This window comes from Apiospora hydei (assembly GCF_038363865.1).
Source record: "Apiospora hydei strain CBS 114990 chromosome Unknown utg000009l_segment0_segment0, whole genome shotgun sequence".
NCBI lineage: Eukaryota > Fungi > Ascomycota > Sordariomycetes > Amphisphaeriales > Apiosporaceae > Apiospora > Apiospora hydei.
In genome coordinates, this window is record NW_027117368.1 from 6,630,540 (window position 1) to 6,645,821 (window position 15,282).

Below are 15,282 nucleotides of genomic sequence, written 5' to 3' on the forward strand. Positions count from 1 at the left end.
GTCTGGAATGATGGGGGGGCCATTGAATTGCCGTCTTCAGCTTGCATTGTTAGTGGCTACTACCATTAAAAGTTGGGTCTGGACCCCTAAACTAGGGGGTTGTATTGAGCAAGGGTGGCTCAGGCAATTGCTTGAATTGATCCCCCGGATTATTATTGCTACTCTTCCACAGGAAACACTATAACAAAGAGTCACGGGCTTTGTTATGCCGTTGCTACTATTGCGCATTCATCTATGCCTCCTCAAAAGGACTGGCATTGCTCCGTCGCGTAACCCATTACAAACCAACTATCCCACTGCCAATCAGCCATGCCAGTGCCAGCTATATCAGTGTCATTGCAATTACCCAGTGTATCACGCACGCGATTGGCATAATCATGTCATAATATTTTGTATTGGACCTAGGGAGCTCGTCTAATCATCGTAGTAGTCTCTGTGGAATAACCATAACCCATTTTACGTTCCTTCATTGCCGTTTATACGGCTGTCTTCGCCAATTGCTCCGTGGCCTCGGCAACCGGACCCGTGGTCGATGCACCGGCAGGTGCAGGTGCGACCTTAGGCTTCGCGCCCTTATCCGACTTTCCCTTGGCCTTGGCCGAGGTCGAATCCTTTGGCAGTTCCTTGGTGAAGGGGAGGAACTCGGGGTTGGTGGGAATGTACTTGCGAAGCACCTCGGGCACCACGAGACCCTCGGGTGTCTGGTAGTTCTCGAGAATACAGCAGAGAGCACGTTCCGTGGCCGTCAGGGTCGAGTTGAGGCAGTGCACGTACTTCTTCTTGGTCTCGGTCTGTGTCTTGGTACCGAAGCGCATCTCCAGGGCTCTGGACTGGTAATCGGTGCAGTTGGAGCACGAAACCAGTTCCTTGTACTCGCCCTGGAAGGGGAACCAGGCCTCGAGATCGTACTTCTTGGCGGCAGCATTGTTCAGGGCCCCCGAAACAATGGCGACAACTTGGTAAGGAAGTCCAAGGGACTTGTAGAACTCTTCCGAGGTCGTGAACATCTGATCGAACATCTCCCACGACTTCTCAGGGTCGGTAATGACGAACTGCTCGACCTTTTCGAACTGATGGACACGGAAGATGCCCCAGGCATCTCTTCCGTGTGAGCCAGCCTCTCTGCGGTAGCAGGTGGAGAAACCGGCGTACTTGATGGGCAGCTCCTTGGCCTGCAGCCACTCATCGGCGTGGAAGGCGGAGATAGGCTGTTCCGAGGTTGCGATCAGGTACTTGTCGTTCTGGGCCTCGCCATCCACGACCTTGTACAACTCCTCGTCGAACTGCTCCAGCTGCGCCGTCTTGGCCATGTAGTCCTTAAGCATGAACTGAGGCGTCTGCAAAGGGGTGTAGCCCTTCTTCATCAGGAACTCGAGGCCGTAGTTGATAAGGGCCTGGTTCAGGAAGACTCCCCATTGCTTGAGGAAGTATCCGCGGTGTCCCACAACCTTGACACCACGGTCGGGGTCGTAGCCGTCGAGGCGCGTCAGCACCTCGTGGTGCGAAAGTACGTCCTTCTTCTCGACGGTGACGCCCTCGGGGGCCCACGTTCGCAGGATCGCGTTGTTGTCCTCGTTGTCGTGAATGGGCACGGAGTCGTGGACGTAGTTTCCAATGGAGTTGACCTTCTTCCGCAGGGCAACGTCCTTCTCGGCGGCAGACTCGAGCAGGGCCTTCTTCTCCTTCTCGAGCTCGGCCTTTTGCGCGAGCAGCTCGGCGGCGTCCTCCTTGGCCTTCTTCTTGGCACCGATGGCCTTCTGAGTCTCGTTTATCTTGGTGTTGACCTGGGAGGCGGCGTAGTTGGTCTTGCGATGGTCCTCCCACATGGAGATGACCTCGTCGACGACCTCGACCGGGGCATAGCGGCGGCGCTGCGACTCCCGGATCTTCTCGGGGTCGCCGCCGCGCTCCTTGATGAAATCGGTGACGTCGAGCATGTTGACAGGCGATAGAGAGAGGAAGGAGAGGCTTCAGGGGAGAAAGAATGATCAGCGAAGCCAATTGAAGACCGCGACGACAGGATTTCAAGGTGACTCAGAGGGTGGTACGTTCTGACTTGAAGTCGGTATTCTGGTACATACATCAACAAGGAAGGTGGGGTTGGATTTTTTGGTGAGGGGCAGCATATCAACTTCGGGTGGTGGGGCACCACCATTGGGCTTTTCTTGCCTTGGGCACGATGGCGGGGTCCGCCGGGCCTCCTTCCCTCCCCCTATTTTTCCTTCTGTTCTTCTCTTGGGGAAGGGGCACATGACTACCTATACAACCCCTTACTTCAGTATGTCAATAACCCCATTGTCACGAACGCCGGATGCTATTGGCACTAGTAGAGTTAACGCAGCACTTCCCGTTTACGTGGTGTTATTCCACTGTCAGGTTGGAGTAAAATACTTCTAAGGGATGGAATAGCTGGTATTAGAGTATTAGATTAGCCAAATTGCAACGGGATAGACTGGCGGGTGGAACATACTACTTATACGTATCAGGTACACTGACAATTCACCGTCTCCTAGCAACTGTCGTATTCTTGAAGTAGATGGTGACGTTCTGCTTCAATGAACTTCACGATAACGCACATCCGAGGGTGTAAAGAAGGGATGTACTCTCTCACCATGAGGTACTGACGCGCCTGGATGGCTACAATCCCGATCGTGGTGTCAAGGTAGTCGGACACCGCGGGCCTCGAACGCCTGAATCAAATTTACATTATAAAACTCGAAAACGACTGCCATATTAAGACATGATGAGGCTGTCTGTCGCAGCGGTAAGGGAAAGGCCACTGCGGCTGTGATACCCGGCTAATCCGAAGTACCAGACGCCCATTGGAAGGCATCGTCATGCACCGGTGGCCTCATATGCCACAGGACTCACATCAGAGTCTTGTGATGAGAGAGAACATCATTTTTTCTCGGCGGTGACACCCTCAGGGGCTGCCATACAACAGCTCCGATGCCAGACATCTCAATGCAAAGACGTCGAGGTATTGATCACCTTTTCTACCGCTTTACCTCAATTCACAATATCAGCCGGCAATATAAGTGGTAAGCGAGTCATTCATTCTCATCGCCATTTCAGGGACAGAATCGTATACCAATACATCCATCACACGCGAGCCCTGGTTCTAGCAACTGCACCCCGTCGGACCGCAACTATTTACACCCGCAACTGCATCCTTCCGGACTACAACCACATGCACAACGTTTCCAGAACTGGCTGGTATCGGTATTATTGAACCCGACAGAATTGGATACGCTGAATTGCCCGAGCAAAGGGATGGCGAGTCCCAAGGGAGCCATCAGGGCTGCAGACACGCAATTCAGCAACGAGGCAACCGTATTAAATAGGTAAAAAAAACACTGACCTCCAAGGAGAACCTTACGGAACTGCATTTCAAGACAGGGGGGTGTGGTGATTTAATCGAAGGCCTCGAATGTCGAATGAAGAGAAGGCTGGATAGCTCAAGTGTGATTGTTTGTTAGGTATTGTACTGAGAAACTCATGAATGGAGATGAACGGTATTTATAGGGCCTAGTAGACAGACAACTACTCATGCCCTCATGTTGCCATCAGGGTATTTCGTGTATATCCTGCTCGTTGTGTGAACTTAACCCTAACTCCCTATGATGTCGAATAAACTCAATTGCTCGTACGACAGGCTACCAGCTAGGGAGAGGAGTTTAAAGAGGCTTCCAGCCGATATATGTATATGTAATGATTACTGGTGTTTGTTATACGCTCCCTCTCGTGACCAACTTGACTTAAAACACCTCGAATCACTTCATGTTGTGCCTGCGAGGTGTGGCTTTTCAGGTCCAATGTCTTATGACACGGAAGCGAGTACAGGGGGTACAATGCCGGACAACAGCAAAGACATCATGCAATATGACTGTGAAGATGCGCATATCAATGTTCGCCACGGTGTGGATTCTTCTCATAAAGATCCATCTAAATGTTGTCACAACCCCTATATACAGGCCAGCAGCCAAGCCAGAACCTCAAAAGTAAACATCCATTCAGCTGGCGGGGTTCCAAACCTGGAAGTCTTTCAAAAATGGACACATGAAGTCCTCCGCAAAAGACAATACTCCAAACGACTATTTACCGAATCAACACCTACATCCTGAAAGGGAACGCATGCATCCATACATCATCAACCCAACTCCGGAGGGAAACCAACTCATGTCTATGGCCACAGACCCTCTCATGACTCCAAGATCCAAATCCGGTGAAAACATTCATATGCCGGCCGGTCTCTCTAGCAGTTAGGTAGTACCGATCGCCTTGTCGTGCATCATCGTAACAGCTGAGCCCAGCTCTGCCGCAGCCGGACTCTTACATGACCTGACACTTGCCGCCATCCGGAGGCTCGTTGGGATTTTGACCCTTCTCGATCTGGGCTATGAGGATTTCGAAAGCCTTGGCGACACACTCGTTGTAGCGGGCACTGGCCTCGGTGAAGGCGCAATTGTACTTCTCCGCGAGCTTCTGACCATCCTCGTTGCTGACCTGGCGCTGCTCCGGGCGGAGATCGCTCTTGTTGCCGACAATGACAATGGGCACCCAGTCGGTACCCAGATGGTTGAGAATCTTGTCGCGGATGACGGTCACCATCTCGAAGGATGCCTTCGAGGAGACGGAGTAGACTAGCATGTAGCCATGGATGCCGATGAAGTGCTTCGAGTTCAGAATACTGTACTCATCCTATTGTTTGGTGATACGTCCAACGTTAGCTGACCCAATTCCTCCCGCAGTTGCATGAATGGGGGGCTAGGCTCGTTCATACCTGTCCAGCTGTGTCGACGATCTCGGTCGCGTAATCCTGCCCCTTAAGCCGGATCAGCTTCGAGAAGGTGTTCTCGATGGTTGGGTAGTAAGACTCGACGAAATGGCCATCGACGAATTGGACTGCGAGCGAGGATTTGCCTAGAGGTGGGAGATTGACACGATCAGTACTATAACTACAACGGCCGCGTCGGCGAGGGTATATAGAAATATAGCTATATATGGCACATTGCTGGAGGCAGTAGTTACTGCCAGGGAGACTTACCGACAGAACGGCTACCCACTATGGCAACCTTTCTTTGCTTAGACGGCACCGGCATCACACGCGACTGAAGGGGGAACTCTTAAAGTCGGTAGGTGAAGGAGGGGAGGAGGATCGCCGAGGAACTTGGTGAAGGTAGAACAGAGTTGTGCAATCGGCCAGATCAGCGCAACTTGTAGGGGACGTATTACGATTATTATGATTATGACGTAGGAATGTTGCCGAATCCGTAGGAAGATGGAGGTTTTGGTGGATTCGAATTAGACGAGGGACAATGCCAAAAACTGGAGGGCTGAGAATTTTAGCCGAGAGGGAGGAAATGCAATGCAGCACAGCGGTAAGATAAGTATGTATGTATTACCAAAGAAGGCGACACGCATCGGGCAGAGGTGAGTAAGAATATAAAGAGGGCACTCTCTGCTCGTGTGACTGGTCACAATCGTGTGTTTGCAGAGGGCGATGGAACTGAGCAGGGCAGAAAGCAGGGGACGGAGGAAGAGGCTCAATGCTTTGCCTTGCTTTGTTTTGTCTTGCTTTCGCTGGTGAGACGTCTGGTGATTGCCCCTCCTCGAGAACTGAACACACCACAGCTTCCTCGAAGATTAATTCTGGGGAGCTCAGGGCCCTCCTTCAATGGATCTGAGGTAACTTCAGCTGCCCCGCCAAAAATAAAAAAACAAGAGCGTCGAAGTTCGAGCACTTTAGCAATCAACCTTTCCCTTTGTCCCCCTGGCCACTGCGGGGCATACCGAATCTAGGCCAAACTTGAGTGCTGGAGGTGCCTGTATGTTGTAGCAGCAGGTAGCGTAGCAGCACTAGCCGCACAGCCGCCGGCCAGATCATCCTCTTTCCCCGTTCCAGCCGTCCGTCTGAGGTCCCTGAAAGCTCCAGCCGGTTCCCAGAGTAGCGGTTCTCGCTGCGGATGGGGTGTTTGGCTACCTAAGAAGTAGATGTAGACTCTAGCAGGTGCTACCTAGCAGGACGAACGGGAGGAGCATTGATTCCCTGCATCCTCTCGAATCGGAGTAACGCCAATTGGTCACAAACGAATCTCCGGGGTTGATCTTTGTAGAACCGCATCTCGCTTAAGCTGTTGTCCTACATGATCAGCCGTCTTCTCTGCACGACCTCGCATGTATCGAGGTTCCTTTCTATTTGAGGACAGCAAATAGCCGCTTTTGTTTCCCGCTGCTACGGCGCAGGCAATGCAATGCGCCTGTCGATTGAGCAGAACCAAGACAAGAAAGGCATGTGATAGGGGAGCAGACAACGATGAATCGTTCGACCTTCACTTGCATGTGTCAGGTTCCCCTCTCCTACACATGCATGCCCACCATATGCACATCTAACGGCTTACCACCGACGGTTAAACTTGACTAATGAGACCGAGCGGCGCATTCATACTCGTCATTCATATTGGCAACTGCGAGATAACAACTACAAGACGCTCCTATCGCCAGCTAACAATAAGTGGTGGGCAAGTGGGAATGCCCTGGGTCTGGGTCCTGGGTCTAGGGTCCGGCCTGTTGTCCGTGTGGCACTGGCATGGCCAGAAAGTCGCAGCCAATCAGCGAACCCCGGCATCCCATACTCAGTCTATGCCAAGGAGTATAGCCGTCTAATAAGTCCGCTGTCAGATGCGTGCATTGGAAGCTCTGAGGCCTGAACAGTTTCAACACATCCCAAGAACGGAGTCGATCTTTCCCCCTTCTGCGATGCGGGGCTTTACTATATAATTATCTAATCGACAGGATATATTTAGGTACAAGATGGATATAATAACGATACAAACTGAATCTAAGTAAAGCATGAACCCCATGGGCGGCTAAAGCCCAGACCACGCCAGTGAGCAGGTTAGTGCCCAGCACTAATCACGGGATCACTTGCTTCTCGGTCTGACTCCGGCGAGGAGTCATCATCACATACCACGAGAGCGGCATCAGCCGAGACCTTGGCGACTTCCGCCGGCCGCTCCTGGGCCTCCTTCTGCATGGCTGCGCAGGCGTCGAAACTGCCTTGGCAAAACTCGGCCCGCCTCCGACTGACAAGCGGCCGCGGTATCCTCCGTGGTGTTGCTGAGCCATGTCTGTGACAGTCGCCGCCACCACCACTCTGCCAATCGAAAACCTCGAATATGAGATGCCGGGGCATCCACTTGGGTCTCTGCAGCGCACTGGCAAGGCACTCGTCCAGTAGCTCGAGCTCATACTCCTGCTGCTCCCTTGGCGGCAGCGATAGTGTCGTCGGCCTCTCTTGTGTGCCGTTGCTGCTGCTCCTGGCCCGACGATCCACGCAGTGTATCGACACTACAAAAGCTGCCTCTTCCTCTCGGACTGCCACGCCGTCCTTGATCCCGTCAATGCCCCAGATCGTCGTGCCGTAGACGAGGTGACTGAGTTGCTGCCCGAATAGCTGTCGCGCTTGTTCTGTGCATTGAGCCTTCAGACAGGCCCAGCGGAGCTCGACGCCTTCTTGGTATCGCGCAGCTATTTCCCTATCCCGCGCGTGGATTGCGTTTTGCTGTATATTCAACGAGCAGTTCAGCCTCTTGATACGGTCCACCAGAGTATCCCGCAATACCAACGATTTAAAGTCCTTATGTGATGTGATGGTGACCGGTTCAGGCCGCGCTTTGCTGCGCCTTTTGCTAATTGTTAAGCTCTTTTTGTCGTTTATCAACCCCATCATGTAGGTGATATATATTCGTAGGAAGATATACAGTAAATCAGTAATTTGGGTGATTATGTAGACAGTCCAGTGTATGCAAGGCAAGGCCTGTAAGTGTGTACTAACCTAGGCATGCCGGGGCCCTTTTGTAGCTCTGATGTGCATCGCGATGTCAATGGCTTCAAATGATGGTCATTTCTCGCCGTCACGAGCAGTGCGCAAATAAGCTCGTGTGAGATTTAGCGAGGCCTTCCCCTTTGTCTACAGGTCCTCCTGGGGCGTTGGGAAGTCAAAGGGCACAATGCCGGTGGACAATGGCATTACAACGCAGACTCCTGGCTGTGGAAGCAAACAGACCAGTCTCGCACACGTCCCCTGTGACGAGCTCTTATCCTGACAATGGGATAGTCCAGTCGGCCTATTACAACACAGGTCACTGAAAGAGAGGTGATTGCTTTGAATAACTTTGTCTGAATTCAATACCAGAACAAACATTGTGAAGAACCTGAGAAACATGAAAACCCCCATCTGCGGCGGCGGCAGCAGTAGCACCAGCCCCTTATAGACGTATATAGCCAACTCCCATGCCAAAAAAAACGTACGTTTCTTCTAATGATTAATAAACCAACAGGCTCCAAATGAGATAGATAATAACGCGCGTAAGTCATGAACCGTTTTTCCGAACAAGTATGAACCCTGGATTCCCAACCCCTTATTGCAGAACATAGTACCATACCCCTCAAAAGATCAACAAACCGGACATGATTATAGAAGGATGAAAGGTGCTGCGGCAAGAGCCAGACCTGCCAAGGTCATGGATGTCTTCTTCACAGACGGGCCGTTGTTTGTGACTGCGACAAGGGGAGTGCTAGTTGTTCCGTTCTTGTTACCGCCAGCGCCTGAGCCAGGCTTAGGGCTGGAGTTGGCGTTGGAGGCAGGTACTGAACCAGCACCAGCACCAGCACCGGCACCAGCAGCGGCACCAGCACCAGCACCGGCAGCAGCACCAGCGCCGGGACCTGAACCATTGCCGTTACCACCAGCGACAGCAGTGACAGGAGGAACAGCACCTCCGTTGTTGCCGCCCATGCCGCCCATGCCAGGGGCGCCGACAGGGCTGGCCGTGACGGAAGCAGTCACACCGTTGCCCTGGACAGTGACGGTGGGCAGAGCGCCGGGCGGCAGCGTGGGCTGGAGGCCAGGGCAGGTGATGACAACATCGGAAGTGGGCTTGCAGGCGTCGCACTTGACAGTGGTGACGACGAATCCCGGGGGGATAGCGGCGGGGGTGTAAGCGGCTTGGTTGCCGGTGCAAGTTTCAGTGATGGTGTAAGTGGCCATCCACTGGCTGGTAGGGCAGGCGGCTTGCAGGACGGTCGAGTAGACAGTGGTGAAGACGGTCTGGGTTCCCGTGACGGTGGCAATGCCGCCAGCCGGGGGCGGCGTGGTGCAGGAAAGGAAGACCGAAGTCGAGGTTCCGTTGGCGAAAGACATCTTGTTGATTTCTGTGATTGGTTTGATGTAAAGCTACAACAATAAAGTGTACAGGAAGTGGTAGGTGGTGGTGGTGTGTACTGGTGGTTTCTACGAAGAGGACTGGAGGTTGTTGATAAAGAGCGTGGTAGACCGAGAGGCCTGTTAACGAGTGACTGTTGGAATTATTAGGGGGAAGTCTCTTGCCATGGACTGCCGAATGCTGCTGATGAAGACAGAAGGGAGGCCAGATGGAAAGAGGTTGGCGTGGCATCTTTATACGAAGACGGACGCCCATATCACAAACACAGCAAGTGATGTCTCACTAATATCCCCCTTACCTGAGCCAATAGTAGAGCAACCCGATGGCTCGCAGCGGTGATTACTGTGGTGATGACTTCATCTGGCGAAGAATGGGCCTGGGATTAAGAGGCATTCCTCTTGACACACACACACACACACACACAAACACAAAGCACTCGCAGTGAGCGAGAATGCTCAGGTCGTTGTAGTTGCCCACCTCTGGATTGTTGTCGGCAGAGACGTGAATGAAGCGAAATTTACTCCTACCAGCCAGAATTCCCGAAGGGATAGGCGTGAGACAGAGCATACCCGTTCCGTCGCGGCGGCGTTCAACAAGCAAACACAAGCGTAGCTCATCCAATATATTGTGCACTGGCAAGGCATGATGGCAAGGCATGACCAGAAGCATGTCGATAGGTACACATAGCGCTTGGCAACTGTGAGAAGCGCCATCTTGCTGGGCTGGAGTACGCAGTACACACAAACAGCAGCAGCAGCAGCAGCAGCAGCGTCGACTTGCAGATTGAAAACGATCAACCATGGCTTCGAGAGAAATTTGCGCGCGTACCTGCCGTAGCAACCGCTGGCATGTTCATCTACAATGGCCTTACTAGCCCCGTCGTGGACCGCCAGGTACTGACTGACTGCTACTACTACAAGTCAAAGAATTGGTATTATTAAATGGAAATGTTTCCCGGTATTTCGACATTCCACGCGCATTGACTGGACGTCGCGCGAGAAACTTCCTATCAGGAGTTTTGGTCTGCAAAGCGCTTCTCATGAAAATGAGAAAGGCAACACATCACTGTAGAAAGATCGAGGTGATGGTCGTGGCGGCTTTGGGTTACTTTTTGATCTAAGGAAGGAAAGAAGAGAAAGGGAAAAGTCGAGGGCGCGAGCGAAGGCTTTTTATTCTATCCTCGAGTGGGGCCCACAGGCTGTGGTCGGTCTCGAGCAATCAGCTTGCCGGACCGCTGATAAGCCGCTTTCTGCCAGGACATTGATACGCTTGCTTACCCAAGAGCTTCGTACTGGTGGGCGCAGTACTTCCGTACTATGGCAACATTGAAGATTGGAAAATCATTTAGAATATTTCAGAGGCTGGGCTTTCAAATTGACGGATATGATCTCATCTCTCAAGCTTTTTGGCAGTCGCGGCGGTCTGGTGTCTGTCATGGCGGCCACGCGACATGTACTAGCAAGGAACCGCCTGTAGAACCTGCAGGATCCTGAAAACTGCAGTGCCAGAGTGCTCTCTGCTTTCACTAACACGTAGCTGGTTTATATTGGCAGCATGGCCTGCAACTGAATATATAGTTCCTGCACTTAGATTAACGCACAGCTGCGTGACATCTCGCAGAAGCTTTACGATTCCTGTACATACCCGGTGAAAACCATCATCAACTTGCCTTGCATCTTGCTTGATGGGAACCTCCGGGGGTTTGACTAAGTGTCCCACTTTTAGCCGTTGCAGGTGACAGCCCACCCTCAGCCTCAATCTTCGTCCGGCCATTCTGCCATAAAGTTAACCATCATCATTTCTTACCCCGTACAGCTGTTAACAAACAAAGAGCGTTGCCGTCTCTCTCCCACCAGCCATGCCGTCCGACGACTATTCGTCCTTCGGCGAGGGGGGCGCCCTGAAGCTCAAGGGCGGCAAGGTGACCAAGCACAAGAAAAAGAAGAAGGACCGGGGCGCCGGCAGCGATCTCGAGAAGTCCCTCTCCACGGGCGAGGCCAAATCGAAGTCGGAAGAGGAGGGGAAGAAGAAGAAGAAGAGCAGGGAAACAGATCAAGACAACGTGGAGGACGAACAAGAAGAGAAGAAGCGCGATAGCGACGATGACAGGCCAGTCGAATACAAAACCGAGGCCGAGAGGCGCCACGAGGAATTCCAGAGAAAGAAGGTACGTTGCGCATTTCACCATGGAGGCGGGTGGCGCGCGCGGAACATTACGCGAAGCGAAAATATGAGAAATATGCGCTAACTTGTGGTCTCGCGCCTGCCTACAGATGCTCAAGCTATCCGAATCGTCGAGCTCGCGCCCGGAGCTCCTCAAGACTCACAAGGAGAGGGTCGAGGAGCTAAACACGTACCTGTCCAAACTCAGTGAGCATCACGACATGCCCAAGATCGGACCCGGCTAGGCTGTTGCGCATCAAGACAGCTTCTTCGCGGCGCGTTCTATCGCTGTGCTGTTGTATATATCCCAATCGTTTAGCGTCGTTTTGTTCAACAAACAGAGTCTCTTGGTATTGGTTTGGCCTACGCATTTGTTTTATGTTGGGAATATACCCATCCTCGGCGTTCCGGGAAGACGGTAGTAGAAAGAAGATTCGCCAGAAGACACACTGGTGGTGCTGCTCTGCTCCGCGTGAAACCCCTTGAGCGAAATTACGACTTCGTATCGTTCTTACCGGCAGGTTTCTGCTTTGCTGTGACATGGCTTTCTGAGACAAACTTCATACCATGCTTTTCAGGCACATTTGTGTGGTAAGGGTATATTTATTTACTCTTATGATTACCCAAATGCCAATGTCGTAAATGACTGGATGGCTTTGTGACCGTATATCTCATAATATGCCCCTTAAGTCATCTCTCTCGCCTAGATCCATCAGATCGATCAAGGCTCATGAACGCTTTTTGTATCCCAACTGATGTATGTATAACTCCCAGTTGACATTTAAAGGAATGTGTATGCCATCAAATGCTCCATGTGTAATGCAAATGCTGACGCTAGTGTAAATGCTCGCTGGAAGTGTGTCGCCCCTCTATAATTAACGCCGTATTAAATTAGAATTTTTTGTTCGCATCTTTTCGTGGCCATAAAATCTTCAGTGGTGTGTTTGTATTTGTACGTGTGGTTGTGTGGTTGGTGTTGTCGCCTATGATGTCGTCTCTCTCCAACGACTTATACCAGGAAAACGCCGCCGATGGCGACCGCTCCGGCCATGACTTGGTAGATGGGCGCCGCGAGGTACGGGGCGGGGTTTCCGGTCTGCAATTGTCCTCCGCTGCCGTCGTTGGTCGGGGTCGGTGCAGCAGCAGCCTCGCCCGTGACCACTTCCATGGTGGTGATGGTGGTCTCCGCTCCACCGGGCATCGTCGACACGTATGTAGACGTTCGAGACGTAGTGAAGGGCTTCTCCGACGTCTGCATTGTGGTAGCTATATTTTCCAGAGACAGTTAGCAAAAATTGTACGAATGACGGAGCAGCGAGCTTATATCACATGACTGGGCGGTGTCATAAAGGGAAGGGAGGAAAAGGAACGAAGGGCCACAACATCGCCACAGGACATAGAAAACCAAGACAGTACAAGAACGTCCAAGTGCGGTGTGTGTGACGTACCCTGAGCAGTAGTAGCTTCTTGCGTGGTTTCTTGAGTGGGAGAGTTCTCTGGAGTAGTAGAGGCAGGAGACTCAGGAGTGGAAGTGACAGGAGGTGCATTTTGGGTAGTGGTGATAGTGACAGGAGCAGCCGCCGGCGGAGAAGAGACGACTGTGACCGTCTTCGGAGTCTCCGGCGCAGGCTTCGCGGACGTAACAGACGTACCAGGCTTGTCAGCTTTGCTAGTCTCCGTCGTCTTAGCAGTTTCCGTCGTCTTGGCCGTCTCCGTCGTCCCAGCAGTCGTCGGCGGCTGAGGCTGGTTAGTGGTGGGCGGCGGGTTGGCGGTCGTAGTTGGCTCGGGGGTGTCCTCAGGCTTATCAGTGGTGCTTTGCGCGGTGGGCGGGTTGGCGGTCGTCGTCGGCTTGTTGTCCGATGGCGACGGCGGTGGCTGCTCTGTAGTCTTCGGCTGCTCCGTGGTCTTCGGCTGCTCCGTAGTCGTCGGTTGCTCCGTGGGCTTGGCCGTCGTTTCCGGGGCTTTGGTCGTAGTGGGGGCGCCGCTGTTGTTGTATCAGGGGCAGCGGTGGTCTCGGGCTTGGTCTCGGGCTTTGATGCCGGAGAAGAATCCGGGCTCTGGGTGACCGTGTCCGTCTGAGTCGTGCCTACAGACTCTACGGACGTGACGGTCGAGCCTCCGCTCGCTGTGGCGTTGTCGTTCTGACGCCTCGCAAGCTCAGCCAAGGAGCTTGCAACGGTCGCATCCTGTGACTGGATGGCTTCAAGGGCTTCCTCGTCCGACGGGAAGACACCATCCTTGAAGGAGCCCGGGAAGCATTTATGCAACATCTTGTGCAGCGTATCAGACGACACCGAGCCCATATCCTTCGAAATGCCAGAGCCATGTCCCTCAACAATCCCTTGTCCTTCTGCCGAGTTGCTGTTGACTCCCGGGATGGTAGTAGTTGCCAATCCCAGTGTCACGGAGAGGACGATAAGCAGCCCAAGGCAGCATTTGCGGGTTGAAGACATCCTTTGTGACTTGCATTTGCAAGAGGCCGGGGTTGTGCTTCTCGTTTCGGGAGTCAGACAGGCCTTCTCGTCCCGGTATACTGGCAGACCCATGGGAGCCATTGTGAGTAATATTCGAAAGAGAGGAAGTGGTGTGAGATATATGTCCCGAGTCCAAGATAAGCCGCGGGGGCTAATGCAGATCTATAGCAGCAGAAAGCGAGGGGAAGAACGGAACAAATAACGAATGGAAAAGTCGGCTATCCCTATTGTATCATGGAGTGCTTGGCTGCGTGAGGGACTGTGGTCGTAGTGCAGGATGAGGGGGCAGCGCGACTGGTATTAGTACGGAACGGGTGTATAAGCCGGTTCACTGTTGATTAAGAGCTAATGTAAGGGTGTACCGATCTGCCGGAAGTGGCAAGAAAGACTAGAAGCACTGGCGAGTCAAGAAGAAGACGGACGTTGCGGTCTTTTTCAATGGGCGACACAAGACGGGAAAAATAAGCAGCTTGTTGTTTGGTGGATGCCACCCCCCAAAGGTAAATACGACTGGATCGACAGATGGAGAGACGGGCAAGCAGCGAGTTCAGCTGTCATCCTGGAAACCCGAAACACAGCGCGGCTAGGACGAACAAATCGTCACATAGGGACGGACCCCTGCTCAGGCAAAGTGGGATGCTGGCAGCCTAGACGGACAGTAGACTGCTAGATCGGATGGGCTGCTGCAGGTAGGATCCAGTCTCCCAGTGCGTGCAGTACATGGCAGAACATGGTGAGGAAAACCTCGTGGAGTGTTGGGGTGTGCGACCACGGTACGAAAAAAAGAGGTTGGGCCCGGGCATCGGTTCCGTGGTGCGTGGAGACTGACCTCTGCCCAGGACAAGGGCTGCATGCAGGATGCTATCCACATCCCACCGTGGCACCGTTAACAACTGCTTCGCCGCATTTCTCCGATACGACCTGTCTCTCAGGGCTGCCACCCCTGACACAGCTTCTTGTTCGTTCACCATACGTGGCGACACGTCTTGATACTGTCTTCAAGAACATCTCAGTATAATGCAGCCGTCTTGTAGCTATGTAGGCAGGCAGGTAGCCTTTGCGACGCAAAGTTCAAGACAACCACCATGAAGCCCCCCTACTAGTCGATCGCATAAGCACCACAGTGAAATTGCCAAGTTCTGGCAGAGGTATGATGGCATGTATGTTACCTCCTTGACAGTGGCAGAGTGGCTGCATCGACTTCTGATCGACGATAGTCCGAGCACTGGCGTTGCTCAGCCTCGGTGTCTAATGTGCATACTTGTACATACGGCATGCAAGAGCCGGCCGGGCTACGCACTACGAGTCTACGACCCCTAGCTTTGACCAGTTGCTGATCCGCGAGATAGGAGTTCGTCAAATCATCATTGGTTTTTCTCGCGCTTGAAGTCGCGGTGGGGGCAACAAACACTCCACAG

At 52.8% G+C, this 15,282-nt stretch overlaps 6 protein-coding genes across 6 annotated transcripts; 1 reads left to right on the top strand and 5 right to left on the bottom strand.

Annotated features, from left to right (window-relative positions):
- Positions 1-476: 476 nt before the first annotated feature.
- Positions 477-1,937, bottom strand: PG997_013890 (seryl-tRNA synthetase; the record flags this gene model as incomplete). The annotated part of the gene is made up of 1 exon (XM_066818204.1): positions 477-1,937. The coding sequence occupies one exon, from the start codon at positions 1,935-1,937 to the stop codon at positions 477-479; it is 1,461 nt and encodes a 486-aa protein (XP_066663896.1).
- Positions 1,938-4,332: 2,395 nt separating this feature from the next.
- On the bottom strand, positions 4,333-5,128 carry PG997_013891 (GTP-binding protein rhb1; the record flags this gene model as incomplete). Its single annotated transcript, XM_066818205.1, has 3 exons — positions 5,048-5,128; positions 4,784-4,923; positions 4,333-4,701 (listed from the first exon to the last, which is right to left on the bottom strand). The coding sequence occupies exons 1-3, from the start codon at positions 5,100-5,102 to the stop codon at positions 4,333-4,335; spliced, it is 564 nt and encodes a 187-aa protein (XP_066663897.1). The 5' UTR covers positions 5,103-5,128.
- Positions 5,129-6,898: 1,770 nt separating this feature from the next.
- PG997_013892 (uncharacterized protein) lies at positions 6,899-7,729 on the bottom strand (the record flags this gene model as incomplete). The annotated part of the gene is made up of 1 exon (XM_066818206.1): positions 6,899-7,729. One exon carries the CDS (start codon positions 7,727-7,729, stop codon positions 6,899-6,901), a length of 831 nt encoding a protein of 276 aa, XP_066663898.1.
- A 747-nt stretch (positions 7,730-8,476) lies between these two features.
- PG997_013893 (uncharacterized protein) lies at positions 8,477-9,205 on the bottom strand (the record flags this gene model as incomplete). Its single annotated transcript, XM_066818207.1, has 1 exon — positions 8,477-9,205. The coding sequence occupies one exon, from the start codon at positions 9,203-9,205 to the stop codon at positions 8,477-8,479; it is 729 nt and encodes a 242-aa protein (XP_066663899.1).
- Positions 9,206-11,085: 1,880 nt separating this feature from the next.
- PG997_013894 (uncharacterized protein) lies at positions 11,086-11,635 on the top strand (the record flags this gene model as incomplete). Its single annotated transcript, XM_066818208.1, has 2 exons — positions 11,086-11,394; positions 11,501-11,635. 2 exons carry the CDS (start codon positions 11,086-11,088, stop codon positions 11,633-11,635), a joined length of 444 nt encoding a protein of 147 aa, XP_066663900.1.
- A 764-nt stretch (positions 11,636-12,399) lies between these two features.
- Positions 12,400-13,945, bottom strand: PG997_013895 (uncharacterized protein; the record flags this gene model as incomplete). The annotated part of the gene is made up of 3 exons (XM_066818209.1): positions 12,400-12,656; positions 12,839-13,374; positions 13,485-13,945. 3 exons carry the CDS (start codon positions 13,943-13,945, stop codon positions 12,400-12,402), a joined length of 1,254 nt encoding a protein of 417 aa, XP_066663901.1.
- Positions 13,946-15,282: the final 1,337 nt, after the last annotated feature.